This window comes from Oncorhynchus gorbuscha, linkage group LG04 (genome assembly GCF_021184085.1).
Source record: "Oncorhynchus gorbuscha isolate QuinsamMale2020 ecotype Even-year linkage group LG04, OgorEven_v1.0, whole genome shotgun sequence".
Taxonomy (NCBI): Eukaryota; Metazoa; Chordata; class Actinopteri; order Salmoniformes; family Salmonidae; genus Oncorhynchus; species Oncorhynchus gorbuscha.
In genome coordinates, this window is record NC_060176.1 from 56,293,644 (window position 1) to 56,309,967 (window position 16,324).

The 16,324-nt window shown below is 44.0% G+C and overlaps 1 protein-coding gene across 1 annotated transcript; it reads left to right on the forward strand.

The window, feature by feature from the left end:
• The first annotated feature begins 790 nt into the window (after nt 1-790).
• LOC124034329 (glutamine--fructose-6-phosphate aminotransferase [isomerizing] 1-like) lies at nt 791-14,920 on the forward strand. The gene is made up of 19 exons (XM_046347381.1): nt 791-906; nt 3,143-3,250; nt 3,542-3,649; nt 3,817-3,942; nt 4,106-4,164; nt 4,269-4,403; nt 4,495-4,556; nt 4,668-4,747; nt 4,845-4,959; nt 5,136-5,299; nt 6,423-6,518; nt 6,699-6,796; nt 6,987-7,107; nt 7,401-7,558; nt 11,575-11,689; nt 12,391-12,518; nt 13,073-13,240; nt 13,748-13,909; nt 14,030-14,920. The coding sequence occupies exons 1-19, from the start codon at nt 900-902 to the stop codon at nt 14,072-14,074; spliced, it is 2,055 nt and encodes a 684-aa protein (XP_046203337.1). The 5' UTR covers nt 791-899; the 3' UTR covers nt 14,075-14,920.
• The last annotated feature ends 1,404 nt before the right edge of the window (nt 14,921-16,324 follow it).

Consider the following 16,324-nt stretch of genomic DNA (forward strand, 5'->3'; position numbering starts at 1 on the left):
AAATAGTCACCTGATGCTTGTTAGGTAAACAATATATGGAAAATGAGAACAGCATGGCTGAAACCAACAATCTGTTCCTTCTGGTGAGATTCTGGGGAGAAATACTTTCCATCTCCTCACTCGCGCCCATGGATATCCTATCTCCATCCTCCTGCTACGTGAGTGCTCCCATCCAAGGCCATTAGACTGTTAAACAGCCACCACTAACATTGAGTGGCTGCTGCCAACACACTGTCATTGACACTGACCCAACTCCAGCCATTTTAATAATGGGAATTGATGGGAAATGATGTAAATATATCACTAGCCACTTTAAACAATGCTACCTTATATAATGTTACTTACCCTACATTATTAATCTCATATGCATATGTATATACTGTACTCTACATCATCGACTGCATCCTTATGAAATACATGTATCACTAGCCACTTTAACTATGCCACTTTGTTTACTTTGTCTACACACTCATCTCATATGTATATACTGTACTCGATACCATCTACTGTATGCTGCTCTGTACCATCACTCATTCATATATCCTTATGTACATATTCCTTATCCCCTTACACTGTGTATAAGACAGTAGTTTTGGAATTGTTAGTTAGATTACTTGTTGGTTATCACTGCATTGTCGGAACTAGAAGCACAAGCATTTCGCTACACTCGCATTAACATCTGCTAACCATGTGTATGTGACAAATAAAATTGGATTTGATTTGATTTGCGTCGGAGGTAAAAATCGGGATTGACAGCCGTTGCACCAATAAGGGAAGCCTGCTGAGGCTACTTGGATCCCATTCAGTGGATTTAAAGGGGGCGGGACCATCTGACTCATCAGATGAGGAACTGAGCTGAGCCTGGTGTAAACTAGCTGGTTTGCAAGAGAAGCGCTGACATGTGTGGTAAGTAACGTTAGCTAGATATAATAAATTAAATAGGTGTACATTTGCAACGGTTTACACATGCAATTTGTGAGATTAACACAGAACTGGTTTTGGGGAGATGTCAATGTTTTCAGTCAGACAGCTGAGCTTCCATCTAAAGAAAGAGAACTTAGTTTGTTTGCCAGACAAAACAAATTACTAACATCAAATTATTGAGTTCATATCTTTTAAGTGAACTTGTAAATGGGCTAGATCAGATGTTTTATAGCTAACAATGTTGTCAGACAAATTGTCATGAGGGCGACTAAGCGTTTTGATGTGTATAAACCGTGTGCTACACACCCATTTCCAATAAGTACCTAGCTAACTTAGCGTAGCTAGCTAACGTTAACTAGCCAGCTAGCCATTGCTAGCTACTTGACAGTTTATCGCTCCATAATTCCTCTCATTGATGTTACCGTATGTCACGTTATACTCTATACTTGGATTCATTAGCGACCATTGGCTAACTACCCTTTTCATCAGGTTACATACTAGCTTGCTACAGGACTGACAGAACGCACGCACGGCGCAAAGTTTCATTCCTTGCTAGAATATAGACCACTACTGGTAATGATGATAGACAGTGATTATTCCACATCGATTCGAATGATGTAGGGGGATTTAAAATGATGGGAAGCTGTTTTTACTTTTCTAACCTGTCAGTGTCTGAATATTAGAATAGTGATGGATTAGTTCTCCCCTCGTCTCTCATCTGCTGACTCTACAACAAGTTCCTGAAGCGCCCAGCTCTGTTTTGCAGAACCAGTATAAATAGTGTGGATGATTCGCTTTTTAGGGGTGGTGGGAATTTAGCACGCTGAACTCCATTAGTAGAAGAGACAATCAGACACTGTCGTCTCCGTCAGAAAAATTCCCCAAATAGATGCTCCTTATACTGAACTGCTGCAGGCTAATTCCTAAGGAAATAATGGTGGTAATGCTGATATGCACTGAGATTTTTATGAGAGCCTTATTTTTCCTAGTCTAACTTCCCCGATTCCCCCCACCTTCCTAGACCCCCCCACCTTCCTAGACCCCCCCCCACATTATCCTAGACCCCCCCCACTTTCCTAGACACCCCCCCCCACTTTCCTAGACACCCCCCCCCACTTTCCTAGACACCCCCCCCCCACTTTCCTAGATCCCCCCCATTCCATTCCCCCCACCTTTCCTAGATCTCGCCCCCCCCCCCCCCCCCCCCCCCCCAATGCAATGCAAGAGTCTGGGTATCCATTTGGTTAGCTGTTCAGGAGTCTTATGGTTTGGGGTAGAAGCCTTTTGGACCTAGACTTGGCGCTCCGGTACCGCTTGCCGTGTGGTAGCAGAGAGAACAGTCTATGGCTAGAGTGGCTGGAGACTTTAGCAGTTTTTAGGGCCTTCCTCTGACACCGCCTGGTATATAGATCCCGGATGGCAGGAAGCTTGGCCCCAGTGATGTACTGGGCTGTCCGCACTACCCTCTAGAGCCTTGCGGTTGGAGGCCGAGCAGTTGCTATACCAGGTGGTGATGGTATGTAGGCCAACCTCTGTTCAGCCAGGCATGTCTGTAATAAATGGCACTGTTTTCATTTGGTATCAGTCTTCTAGGATGAGTTCTGAATTGCACAAAAGCATAGCCTAGAGCACCTGATCCTTCTGTCAGCATATTGCCCTAACACTAGAACACCCTGTTCCACTGTGTCTCCCACTGTCCATTTCTCAAGGTGACTTCCCTGTTTCATGTAAAAATTGCAGATAACATCCAGGGCAGGCTGTGCCCTCAGGAACAGATGGGTGTGTGAACTACTCTGTAGTTACACACAGAACCATTGTTTCCAATTCCTATATGATGATAAATGGCACCAGAGCATTTTAAAATGTTTTACTTGTGTTAACGTTTGCAACTTTTCACGTGTAGAAATCCTTGGGGAAGCTGTTGCTGTGAATTGAAGTGAGACAATAATTGAACTGCCTGCAGATTACATCAGCTAGGCTAGCTAGCCAATGGAACCTTCAGCGTTTCTGACACAACCGGCATATATGAACAGAAAGCATGCATGCTTTATTTGGTCTCTATTGACCTAATCACAGACCACCAAAAGCAAACAGTAATACCCACTATTAGGATTTGTTCACTTAATCCCTTAAAAGAGTTGTAGTGAAATTCCTTTGTTGCAAATCATTGTTTGACTTCATAGTTGAAATCTGTCTCCCTGTTCCTTCCTTCTGTCAGGAATCTTTGCCTATCTGAACTACCATGTGCCACGGACTCGCCGGGAGATCCTGGAGATCCTCCTTAAAGGCCTGCTTCGTCTGGAGTACCGTGGCTATGACTCTGCCGGTGAGATGAGACGGCTTGTCTCAACACACTGTCTGCGTCGGTCTGTCTGCATGTTAATTAGCTGCCTTTCCCTCTCACTGTAGGCAGGCGTCAGTTATTCTGCTAACATTAAGAACAATGACTGTCCATTGGCCTCACTGTATGCCCTTGTCTTGAGCAGGCCTGTCAATCTAATCACGCTTACATTGATGCTCTGACTGTTATCAAACAGTAGCATGTGTAAGATAACTGCTACAAAATCACACAGAGGCATATTTGTGTACTCTGTAGCAATAAGACTATTTTTACCAGGTGTTGGAATTGATGGAGGGAACGGCAAGGAATGGGAGGCCAATGCCCGGTCTATTCAGCTGATCAAGCAGTCGGGAAAAGTGAAGGCTCTTGACGATGAGCTCACAAGTAAGACTTATACCCGTTGTCAGCAGTAAGGATGTTTACTGAGTAGATAAGTGGATTGTACAGAAATAAATGTCTACAATACCAATGACTCAAACCTACTTTATGTTGGGCACATATCAGTTGATTTTGAGGCTTCCCTTTCAACAGTGTTTGTGTTGGTCCCATAGAGCAGCAGGACATGGACATGGACGTGGAGTTTGATGTCCACCTTGGCATCGCCCACACTCGCTGGGCTACCCATGGTGCCCCCAGCCCTGTCAACAGCCACCCACAAAGGTCTGACAAGAGCAACGGTCAGTACCATAGACATTTCTTAAACTTGTAGGACTATTAGGGCCTCTTTCCTGTATAGGCATCATTCTGGTAGATGTAGTGGTCTCACGTTGACTGACTATATAGAGTAATGAGGAACGTTTATTATTATTAAAGTGTATATGTGTATTATTATTTTTTTAGAGTTCATTGTCATTCATAATGGAATTATCACAAACTACAAAGACCTGCAGAAATTCCTGGTGAGCAAAGCAACATTTCAACATTTTTCCCAAGGCAGTCGTTTTCTTTCATTAGCCAAGGCTATCAGTGAGATTTCCATGACTGACTCTCTCCCATTTCACAGGAGAGCAAGGGTTATGAGTTTGAGTCTGAGACGGATACAGAGACCATTGCCAAGCTGGTAAAGTACATGTATGACAACCGTGAGAGTGAAGACCTCAGCTTTGCTACTCTGGTGGAGAGAGTGACCCAGCAGCTGGTAGGAGCCTGTTCATCTACAGAGCAGACTGTCCAGAAACAAGGCCCTCTGACCTGTCTTGTGATTAACATGGTTTTATCTGGTCTCCTAGGAAGGAGCGTTTGTCCTGGTCTTCAAGAGTGTCCATTACCCAGGAGAGGCTGTAGGCACCCGGTACACTGCTACTGCATTTCTACATACTCCTTGAGTTGTAAAGGAATAATATCCATTAAACATGCATCTTTTAATTTGATGTAATCATTGTACTTGTTTATATGTAAATAGGAGGGGAGGTCCTCTGCTTATTGGGGTGAAAAGTGACCACAAGCTGTCCACAGATCACATTCCTATCCTGTACCGATCATGTAAGTTATTAGTTAACTGCTCTCTATCAGTGAGTCAGAATGGAATATGAGCAGCTGGGAGCTGTTTTATGTCTAGTACACTACTGTATCTCCCCAGCTGGTAAGGACAAGAAGGGCTGCCCCACCCTGCCCAGGATGGAGCAGGACACCTGCCACACGCTCTTCGCTGAGGAAAAGAAGTCTGTGGAGTACTACTTTGCCTCTGATGCCAGGTCAGACTCCTCACCTTGTTGTTCTCTATATTACTCATATCCCACTCATGCAACGTTAGATAAACTGTACTTTTAGAATCACTCTAGACAATTGTTTGGTGACTGTTTTCTCCTAGGAAAGTGGGAATTAACAACATCATTAACTTGGATTCACTGTTGCTCCGTTGTCCTGGCAGCGCGGTGATTGAGCACACCAACCGTGTGATCTTCCTGGAGGATGATGACGTGGCAGCAGTGACGTCCGGACGGCTCACCATCCACCGCATCAAGCGTACAGCCGGAGACCACCCTGCCCGCGCCATCCAGACCCTGCAGATGGAGCTGCAGCAGATCATGAAGGGTGAGGGGGAGGGTAAGGGCTGGGGGTACAGCACTGTCATGGGTCAACCCTCTGTAAAGATGTTGATGGTGCTACTAGGACTTTGAGAACCAAAGAATGGCTAGAAGTGCTGATTTATCTTTGGCAATACAGTCAGAATAATTTCACTATACAAGGGTCATATTTACTGGGGGCGGCATAATGCAACAGGAATTATTCATTTAAAAAACAAATTGGTAAATAATACTTTCTTGTTAAACGTGACTCTGTAAACGGATAATGTTAGCTGGTCCTGCTGTTGGACGCACTTGTTGCCGTATCACCATGTAGGCTACATTTTCTACTGTAATTGGTCAATAACGATGGCAGTGCTTGAAAAATGGAGCATAATCCTATTTTCTCCACCTTGGCTGAGTGGCAGCCACAAGCACACCTTTAATATCAAATGCGTGTGTTGCACACACCACGTGTACACAGCCAGGTGTTTATGGGTTTGCCTGGCTGACATCAAAGGTACTTTAGGGGCTCAGACACCCTGGCCCCAGCATGGAGATCACATCAATCGCCAATGTAGAGTACAGTACCTGGGTTATTAGCAGGACTTTATATTGAGCTTGCTGCTCCACATGTCTCCAGCAGAGGGTGCTAATACACTACCAGTCAGTTTTAGGAGACAAGCCTTTGTGGTCCTATCATTAAAGCCTCTGCCTCCATCGCTCTCTCCTCAGCCTCGATTCCAGGAGCTCTGCTGAAATAAACTTAATTCATATGACCTAAATTTCTGTCTCCGCAGAGGTGGGCTGCAAAACCCTCTCGTATTTCATTGTCACAAAGGGCCGTGTGAGGAAACGACAATCTCCCTGTAGGCTCTTGCTTATTTTATTTAGTCAAGACATGCCTGATAAATGTCTGTATTAAAGAGCAAGGTCATTTATCTCCTGTGTTATTTACCTCCCAACAGCAATAAAAGACTGAATTAGAGCACTAAACAAGATGTTTTCCAGACTGGCTTCCTTTTAGTACTAATTATGCGTCAACTGTAACCTTTACAAAATGCCTAACACTTTATAAAAATGCAAAGTCAACAGGCTTTAAGTGATGTTGTTGAGGACTCTGATCTAATGTTTTTTGGAACATTTTTCAGGGAACTACAGCTCCTTTATGCAGAAGGAGATCTTTGAACAGCCAGAGTCTGTGGTCAACACCATGAGAGGAAGGGTCAACTTCAATGACAACACAGGTGAGATGACCTTTCCTGTGTAATAGTCAAGTCACAAAACACTCCAATTTGCTGCACACTATGCCCCTCTCATGTCTGTCATTATACCCATCAAGGTGGTATCCTCATGATCAATATCTATCTGAATACATACCAAGAAAAGGGACATGATCACTGTACTTTGATTGTTTGTATCCTTAGTAACCCTGGGTGGACTGAAGGATCACATTAAAGAGATCCAGAGGTGTCGACGGCTCATCCTCATCGCCTGTGGCACCAGCTACCATGCTGGGGTGGCGGTGAGTAACTGATGACCTTTTCTATAAGGCAGGAATGATATCACCAGCATAAAATGGAGTCAACTGGAGCCTAAGGCTCCAAGATAGGGAAAAACAAGGACACGAGTAAGTTCTTACTCTGGTTTGTACATGGAAACATGTTTTTCAGTGTGGATGTCATGTGTGATCCAGTGCGGATCTTTCCCCACAGACTCGCCAGGTACTGGAGGAGTTGACAGAGCTGCCTGTTATGGTGGAGCTGGCCAGCGACTTCCTGGATAGAAACACACCAGTGTTCCGTGACGACGTCTGCTTCTTCATCAGCCAATCAGGTGGGAGGATCGCTATCTCCTCAAGGACCTGAACATTGCTTCTTTGTCTGTACTCATTTCCCCACACAATACAGCTTCAGCAATGTCTCATACAAGTACATGCTCAGCCCAATGACAATGCACACAAAGCAATTGCTTTCGCTCTTCATGTATTGATGCTGAACGTAAAGACCTGATGATATCAGTTATTGCGGCCTATAAAATCTGATATTGTATTCAGTATATACACATAGTCCAACCTGTTCCAGTATCTATCCTGAGTGCTGATTTGCATTGCTACCTTTTGTGTGCAGGCGAGACTGCAGACAGCCTGATGGCCCTGCGCTACTGTAAGGAGAGAGGAGCCCTGACGGTGGGCGTCACCAACACAGTGGGCAGCTCCATCTCCAGAGAGACAGACTGTGGGGTGCACATCAACGCTGGGCCAGAGATAGGAGTGGCCAGCACCAAGGTGAGGGGACCGGCTCGCTGCTGCTCTGTGTAGCACTTCTCCTGACTGATTCTTTTCCCATACTGACTCGCGTAGTGTACTGTCCTGTAGACACTCAGCTGTTGGAACAGGAGACCTTTCCATTCACCATACTCTGCTCTCTCAACTTCTTTTACTTCTGTGGTGGGTGGAAAAAATTCCCTTCAGGATAGCCTATTAGGGCGGGGGAATTCCTCCTATCCCTCTCCAGAGTGTTTCAGTTGGTCAGACTGCAGTAGGGTTGTTGGAGATGAATGGAATGGTCTCCTTCCTAATTAGGCAGAGCGGCGTTACGAAGTACAGAGGCAGCTTCGCTTTGGCTTGGTCTATATAATCACCCGTGTTTACTTATTATTGCAAGGACATGAGGTTCACTCCAATATGCTTTGCTGGTGGTATCTGTATAGTTAAGGCAAACCCTGAAGCACTTGGATGCTAATTTCAATACATAGAACATGTGGTTAACCCCTCTCTCCCTTGAAATTAGAGAACTTCATCTGAAATTAATGTCTGGATCCCTTTGTAAGAGGTTATTTAAACTGCTATATTCCACTGCTCTACACAGAACCCATAGTGCCTGATATTCTCATCTTTATTCTTGTAAAAAGTAAGGATCCATGGTTTCCCTCTACTATGAGCACTGATCCTACAGATTGCCAGAGTGGGGTTGCAGATGACTGGAGTGAGTTCCACTCAGCAGCTGAGGAGGGTGGGGGGGGTAGTAGAAAGAGTCCGGTCCCTCCCTGCTCTGGCTCTCGGGCTTGGCTCAGGGACCCTCCGGCAGTTCCAAGGCCCCGGCACAGCGCAGAAAGCCTGGCGAGCACGCCTCAACGACGCTGTCCTTTACTGCTTGTCTGGCCCACGCACAGCACATCAGAGGACATTATGTATTTCACCCTCTGCTCAATACACGCTCCTGCTGACTCCGTTTTGTATCGTTTCATAATATTATTCAGATGAACCTTCTGGGGGACATTAAACTGGATGACTCTGGTGATGTCTGTCTTGTTTTCAGAATTGGGGCTCTCCGCAACTATGCCTGCTAAACAAGGTCAGGGAGAATGAAGGGGATTTCTGGAGTTGAGACGGCACCACGTCTTGAATACGCTTCTCCCCCTTAGCCAAACAATAGATATTGAGGAAGGGAATGTAAGCAAATGAGAGCCATCTGTGGTCTTTGTCTGAATTGAACCTGGCGCATGCTTGTACCCTTATATAAAAAATAAATAAAAATAACTGCTCATCATGCCGTATTGCCTGAGGAGGATGTGTGGCACATTTGAGGCCTCTCGGGGACATGGTTTAGTCAGTGTGTTTTCACAGGCTAGCGTGCGCCTCTGTCCTCTTGACATTCTGGATGGAGTGATGGGTTTTAACCGGATTAAATGCACTGCCACAAATCTGAGTGGATGGCTAGGACTGTCAGTTGTGAGGGACTGTGGTTCCAGTGCTGTCAAGGAAAATAGCTGTGTGACGGTTTTACAACCATGCCTTTGGCTTTAGATCCATCAAACTTATTTCTACAGCCCTTCTTACGTCAGCTGATGTCAAAGTGCTGTACAGAAACTAGAGGTTGACTGATTATGATTTTTCAACGCCGATACCGATTATTGGAGGACCAGAAAAAGCCGATGCCGATTTGTCTTATTCATTTATTTGTAATAATGACAATTACAACAATACTGAATTAACACTTATTTTAACTTAATATAATACATCAATAAAATCAATTGAACCTCAAATATTTAATTAAACATGTTCAATTTGGTTTTAAAAAATTGCTCAGAACATGAGAACATATGAAAGCTGGTGGTTCCTTTTAACATGAGTCTTCAATATTCCCAGGTGAGAAGTTTTAGGTTGTAGTTATTATAGGACTATTTCTCTCTATACCATTTGTATTTCATATACCTTTGACTATTGGATGTTCTTATAGGCACTATAGTATTGACAGTGTAACAGTATAGCATCCGTCCCTCTCCTCGCCCCTACCTGGGCTCGAACCACGAACACATCAACAATAGCCACCCTCGAAGCATCGTTACCCATCGCTCCACAAAAGCTGTGGCCCTTGCAGAGCAAAGCTTCAAGGTCCCAGAGCGAGTGACGTCCCGATTGAAACTCTGTTAGCGCGCACCCCGCTAACTAGCTAGACATTTCACATCGGTTACACCAGCCTAATCTCGGGAGTTGATAGGCTTGAAGTCATAAACAGCTCAATACTTGAAGCACAGCGAAGAGCTGCTGGCAAACATACGAAAGTGCTGTTTGAATTCATTCTTACGAGCCTGCTGCTGCCTACCACCGCTCTTTCAGACTGCTCTATCAAATATCAAATCATAGACTTAATTAACACACAGAAATACGAGCCTTAGGTCATTAATATGGTCAAATCCGGAAACTATCATTTCGAAAACGAAACATTTATTCTTTCAGTGAAATACGGAACCGTTCCGTATTTTATCTAACGGGTGGCATCCATAAGTCTAAATATTCCTGTTACATTGCACAACTTTCAATGTTCTGTCATAATTACGTAAAATTCTGGCAAATTCGTTCGCAACGAGCCAGGCGGCCCAAACTGCTGCATATACCCTGACTCTGTTGCACAGAACGCAAGAGAAGTGACACAATTTTCCTAGTTAAAATAAATTCATGTTAGCAGGCAATATTAACTAAATATGCAGGTTTAAAAATATGTACTTGTGTATTGATTTTAAAGAAAGGCATTGATGTTTATGGTTAGATACACATTGGTGCAGCGACAGTGCTTTTTTCGCGAATGCGCTTGTTAAATCACAGTAGGCTAAGATTCAATGATAAATTAACAGGCACCCCATCGATTACATGCAACGCAGGACAAGCTAGATAAACTAGTAATATCATCAACCATGTGTAGTTAACTAGTGATTTATGTTAGTTTTTTTAACAAGATACGTTTAATGCTAGCTAGCACCTTACCTTGGCTTCTTGCTGCACTCGCATAACAGGTAGTCAGCCTGCCACGCAGTCTCCTCGTGGAGGGCAATGTAATCGGCCATGATCAGTGTCCAAAAAATGCAGATTACCGATTGTCATTCCTGATTAATCGGTCGACCTCTAACAGAAACCCAGCCTTAAACCCCAAAAGGCAAGCAATGCAGGTGTAGAAGCTATTACGACCGAGTCCAGTAGGTCCGTCAAATGGCTTGGGCTCTTGAATGTTGATTTTTAGAAATCCTAAACTGGTACGGAGAGCCTTCTAACATATGTGTGAGTGGTGGTGATACTTTTCAGAAGCGTGAAAAACAAGCGCATCATGGTTCTACTTCTACTGTAGTTGGGGCTGACTGTTTCTTTGCTGTTTTGTTAGTAATAATAATTTGGTGGGGGCTTATACTTGTGCAATTGAAATGTATTTTTTTTTGCAGATCCCAACTCCCCCTTAGACACCGTTGGGCGTGGGATTATGGCCAAGGTCTGCCATTTTATAAACTGTGGCCCTGGAGCAATTAGGGTTAAGTGCCTTGCTCAAGGGCGCATAGACAGATGTTTCACATTGTTGGCTCTGGGACTCAAACTAGCGACCTTTCGGTGACTGTCCCAAAACTCTAACTGCTAGGCTACCTCCTGCCCTAGTGTCTTATTGTCAGGGGATGTGTTCATCTGTAGTGTTGCCAGATTGTGTCCTCATAAGACTGTGCTAGCTCTCCCCTCTCCAGTCCTGCAATAGAGGCCTGATCTGTGTCCAGCCCATCCTGCAGCCCAGCTGCTCCACTTCTCATCTGTTGCACATTATTACTGTGGAGCTGGCAACCAGAGCAGCCGGACAAGCCTCTTCTCCAATAACTGTACTGCAAAGTAACCTTGGGATCAGGCAACCTAGGCCCTTTGCTAAACGAAGGGTTCTGCTGTCTCTGGCCCAGGATGGAGAGAGGGAAGACTATGATTCCTTTTGTTTAGAACCAGAAGAGAGCATTAATAAGCATGCATTATGTCTGGCTGTGTCTGTTTTGCAGGCCTACACCAGTCAATTTGTGGCTCTGATCATGTTTGCGCTGTTGATGTGCGACGACAGGATTTCCATGCAGCCACGGCGACGTGAGATCATCCAGGGCCTGAGAGTTCTGCCAGGTAGACCAGACCCTACACACATCTACCAAGACATTGCACTGTGCTGTTAATGACCATAAACCTTTGTATGTGATGCTCAAAGGGATGTGTAGATTATTCGACACACTGACCTACTGGAGTATAGACCACAGTAAGTAATGGTCACAGTCAGCGCAGCCAGAGCGAGGGATGGGAAAGCAGAGGCCTGTAGTGGGTCTCCTCGGTCTGTCCTATTGCTCCAACTGGACTGTTTTTGTTTGAACAATATGCATTGTCAGAGAGCTAATGCAATGACTGTGCTGTGGTGGTATCCTTAGAGAGGGAACGAGAGTGTACAGTGGGGAGGCTTCAGCAGCTGGATCTGTCCTGACTGTTTGCCCTGACACACTCCTCTGGACCCAAAGCCTCATGTTAAATGTTCTCCCTCCTCTCCCTGACCCAACCCCCCCCATTGACCCCAGTCTCCAGGACCTGTTAACATTGGTCTGCTGATCTGTAATAGGATGGGTGTTACTGTATTGTCTTTCATCCAGGAGTTTGGTTTGATGAAATTGATTTTCTGACATGTTGTTCTCCCAAATGTACCGACCAATTGAAGAGGAATATTTTTCAGGGGGTATCTCATTTCATAACCTTGGACTAAAATTACTCATTGTTATCCTCTTTGTACCTGTCTCGCTATGTGTTTACCTGCTGCTCCTCCTTCCCCCCCTCTGTGTCAGATCTGATAAAGGAGGTGCTTAGTCTGGATGATGAGATCCAGAGGCTGGCAGCAGAGCTGTACCAGCAGAAGAGTGTTCTCATCATGGGCCGAGGCTACCACTATGCCACCTGCCTGGAGGGAGCACTGGTCAGCATGCCCACCTCGATCTCCGCCTCCTGAAACTTAACGTTGTCTCTTCAGAACTATTCTACAGGAATCTCCACTCCACTCACAGATTATGATCCGTGTGTTAAGATACTTCACGAGAAGATTGGCCCAGAGTCGTTTCACTTTCCAATAGCCCACAATAATTGTTCTGCCTCAGCCTCACGCAAGACCTAATGGAGTCTAGCCTGCTGGAATTGTGTTTTTAATCACAGCAACTAATTAGACTGATTTAGAAATGTCTCTGCATAATTGCAACCACACTCCACACTATTTAGGGTTTCTTCAAGTTCTGTTGACTGCCAATCCTCCAGTATCTGAGGCACACAGTGTTTGGTCAGGGTGCTGTGCTCCTGGATCTATTCTAGTGTTCCCTGGTCAGTCTACTGTTCCCTTTAGAATTTAAGAAGATAAGATATACATACTCAACTTATGTTGTGTTGGCATGGTGTTTTTCTGAGGTTGTGTGTCCCTCAATGTGTATGGGAATGTGGTTTCCTATCTGAATGAGGTGTTGGGTGTGTCGCTCTCTCCAGAAAATCAAGGAGATCACATACATGCACTCAGAGGGCATCCTGGCCGGGGAGCTGAAGCACGGGCCTCTGGCCCTAGTCGACAAACTCATGCCCGTCATCATGATCATCATGAGAGACCACACCTACACCAAGTGTCAGAATGCACTGCAGCAGGTGGTGGCCCGTGCGGTAAGAACTGACGCACGATATCTCAACACCATTTAGCTTTCCACCCCATCAACTGTTGAAAGGTTGGAACCACAGTAAACCATTGCCAATGACGTTATCTGGTTGTTAAACTCACTTTTTAATAAACTTTTTTGATATGTGATATGTCTGCTAGCTGTTGTAGTGACCACCTACCTCCCAGGTTAAAAAGAAATATAACAACTCCAAGACATGGATATTAAGTGCTTCATGCACACATACTTTACACATTTGATTTGTTTTCACAATGCAGTAATATCAAATGGTCCTCACATTCACCACAAAGTGCAAGGGAGGAGTTATTTTCTACATGACATCACCACTCTCACTAATCTACCACAGATGTGGACTTAAGCTTTGGGTTTGAGACATGAGTCAACAAAGCTATTATTCAAGGAAGGACCAAAGTTTCACATTTCAACACAACTCCAGGTTAAAGGTTATGACAATGTTGTGCTAGAAGCATAATGCCTTTTGTTTGGTTTACAGGGCCGACCCATCGTGATCTGTGACAAAGATGACTACGAGACTGCCAAGAGCTCGAGCCGCACCATCAAAGTGCCGCACTGTGTGGACTGTCTGCAGGGCATCCTGAGTGTCATCCCCCTGCAGCTCCTCTCCTTCCACCTGGCTGTGCTCAGGGGCTTTGACGTGAGTACTGCACGGTCACTGAGTTGGGTTCTTACTGTAGGCATTCATAATGGGGAGCTAATTTCTTAGGGTTGTGTCTTGGTAAATGTAGAAATGTCTGCCTCTTCTCTTCCAATACAGGTGGATTGCCCAAGGAACCTGGCCAAGTCTGTGACTGTAGAGTGAAACGCGTCCTTTTGAAGATCCAAAAACCCATTTCAGAAACTTTCCTGTTTTGTGTGTCATTGCTCTTTTTAATGCAATTGTTACTCTGGTACACTAAACATGTACTGTATCTGTCTCTTTTCTCAAAACGCACATCTGAAGACATTGTTACATCATTATTTTTTGGGGAGGGTCCGTGGTGGGAAGGGTTGGCAGTAAATGTTGGCATTTGGGTGCTACCATGGGTTACTGGACTGTAGGCAGTTAATGATCCAACTGAAGAAGACTGAGCTGTATCCATTTTGGATGATACACAACAGTGCTCATAACTTAAATGTTGGATACTTGCTGCTGGTTTTACATTTAATTCAGCTGTTGTCAAGAGTCTGAACATGAAAATCTTACTGAAGTTACTGGTTATTTTGGTGTTTCATTGATGCAATAATTTGGTCTGTTGAGATCTGTTTTCTTTGGCAGCTAGAGAAACATCTGTCGTTTGAAATGTTTATCTGTTACGCTTGTGTGTGTTGAGTAAATTATTAAAGGGGCAGTGCAGTTAAGTCACATCCTTTATTTTTAAACACAGGTAGAAATGACACATTGTTAAAATGAAAACACCCTTTTTGGGAAATAATGCCTGGAATTTCAGCTTGTACAGGGGAGCTGGAACCTTTTACCCACATCACGATCTGATTTATAATAGAGCAATTACTGTTTAAGGGGTGGGCTCTAGACCAGCCAATCAGATATATAAATGCCCACACGATCAGACTTAGCATTTCAAGGGCCAATGGAGGCTCAGGGACGTAAATGATAAATGTGATTTTCATTAAGTACATTGTCTAATAAATCAGTGATTGATTTAAAGCATGGGTGCTTTAAATGTTTGAGCTATGGACCTGACTACATCGGAAGGGCTTCCAAGAAGGTGTCGTAAGTCATGCTTTAGTCTACTGACCTGTTCCAGAGACCATCGAGAACTCTCCATTGTTATACTCAAAATACCATTACAAATCAATAGAATTTGTCTCCTATGCAAGTTTTGAAGGTGTTAAGGGCAATATGAAACTTGCTACAGACTTGCTTGTGTTCACTACTGTGCACCTATTTGTTTTGAATCATTGGTTAGGTTACAAAAGCAACTTGACAATGATTCACTTATTGTGTTTTGACAGACATATAGGAGGGTTAAACTCTTGCTTAAACCAAGTTGGTCGTCTGAATAATTGACTGTCCTGGCATAATCATGCGTCCAGTAAAATTCTAAGTCAATCAATTTCCTGAAGATGGACAATGAAGACTAGTGGACCAATGATCAACATTCATTACTCTGTAGGCATATGTTACTAGCATTGTGACTTGACAGTTTAGCAATATTCAACTCTTCTGTTCTTGTTGGCCCATTTTGTTGTTGTTGCTTTGTTACCCGGCATCAGTTTGGGTCTCTGTTTTACAATAACTCCTTTTACAAGAGAAATTGAGTTGCTGATGAGCGTAATCTGCACCAAGGTTTTGTCGACCCCATGCCCTGCCACCATACCAATTTGATTGCAATATTGGGACCATGGTTTTCTTTTCAATTTAATGTTTTTGTATACAGCAACTTATGTTCAAGAGGTCTCTGTACTATGGGTTATGCTATCAAAACACCATGCTATGTTCATTTAGCTTTGAGTAAACAAAGGTGTGGTGTTAGATGCTGTTGATAGGGGTTTGTAAGTGCTCTGCCTACAAGACACCTACAGAGCAATGCAGTAAGCCTGTTTGACTATGTAGCTGCTGTTTTAGAACTTAACATGTCAGCTGTGTGCTTTCCCAAATGTGTCGTTATAAGCCAAGGAGTAAAGCAGTATGCTCGTTTGAATTTCAAAAGGGTCACTGACAAAACTCGAGAGGTTCTTTGCTTATTTGTATTTCACCTTAAGATCTTGCAATCAGGCCTTAATTACCTGAAAAGGGGGTTTCCCAAAGTAAAGAGTTACCCGTCTTTGCAACTGTTTTCATTGTATTACATTTACTGAGCCCGTTGTATCTGCCTATGTTGAAAGATCCTAGCAAAGACCATGTTTTACACTGGAGGTGCTTTAGTAACTGAAAAATGCAGGCCTTTGACAGGCTCAGACTCGAAGTATGGACAAGGCACCTGGAACATCTGTTGGAAACTTGTGGGGCTCTATTATGACAGTTACAATAGTGTCTAGTCGCTCTGGATAAGAGCGTCTGCTAAATGACTTAAATGTAAATGTAGTACTTTACTTTCACTGTCTTTTT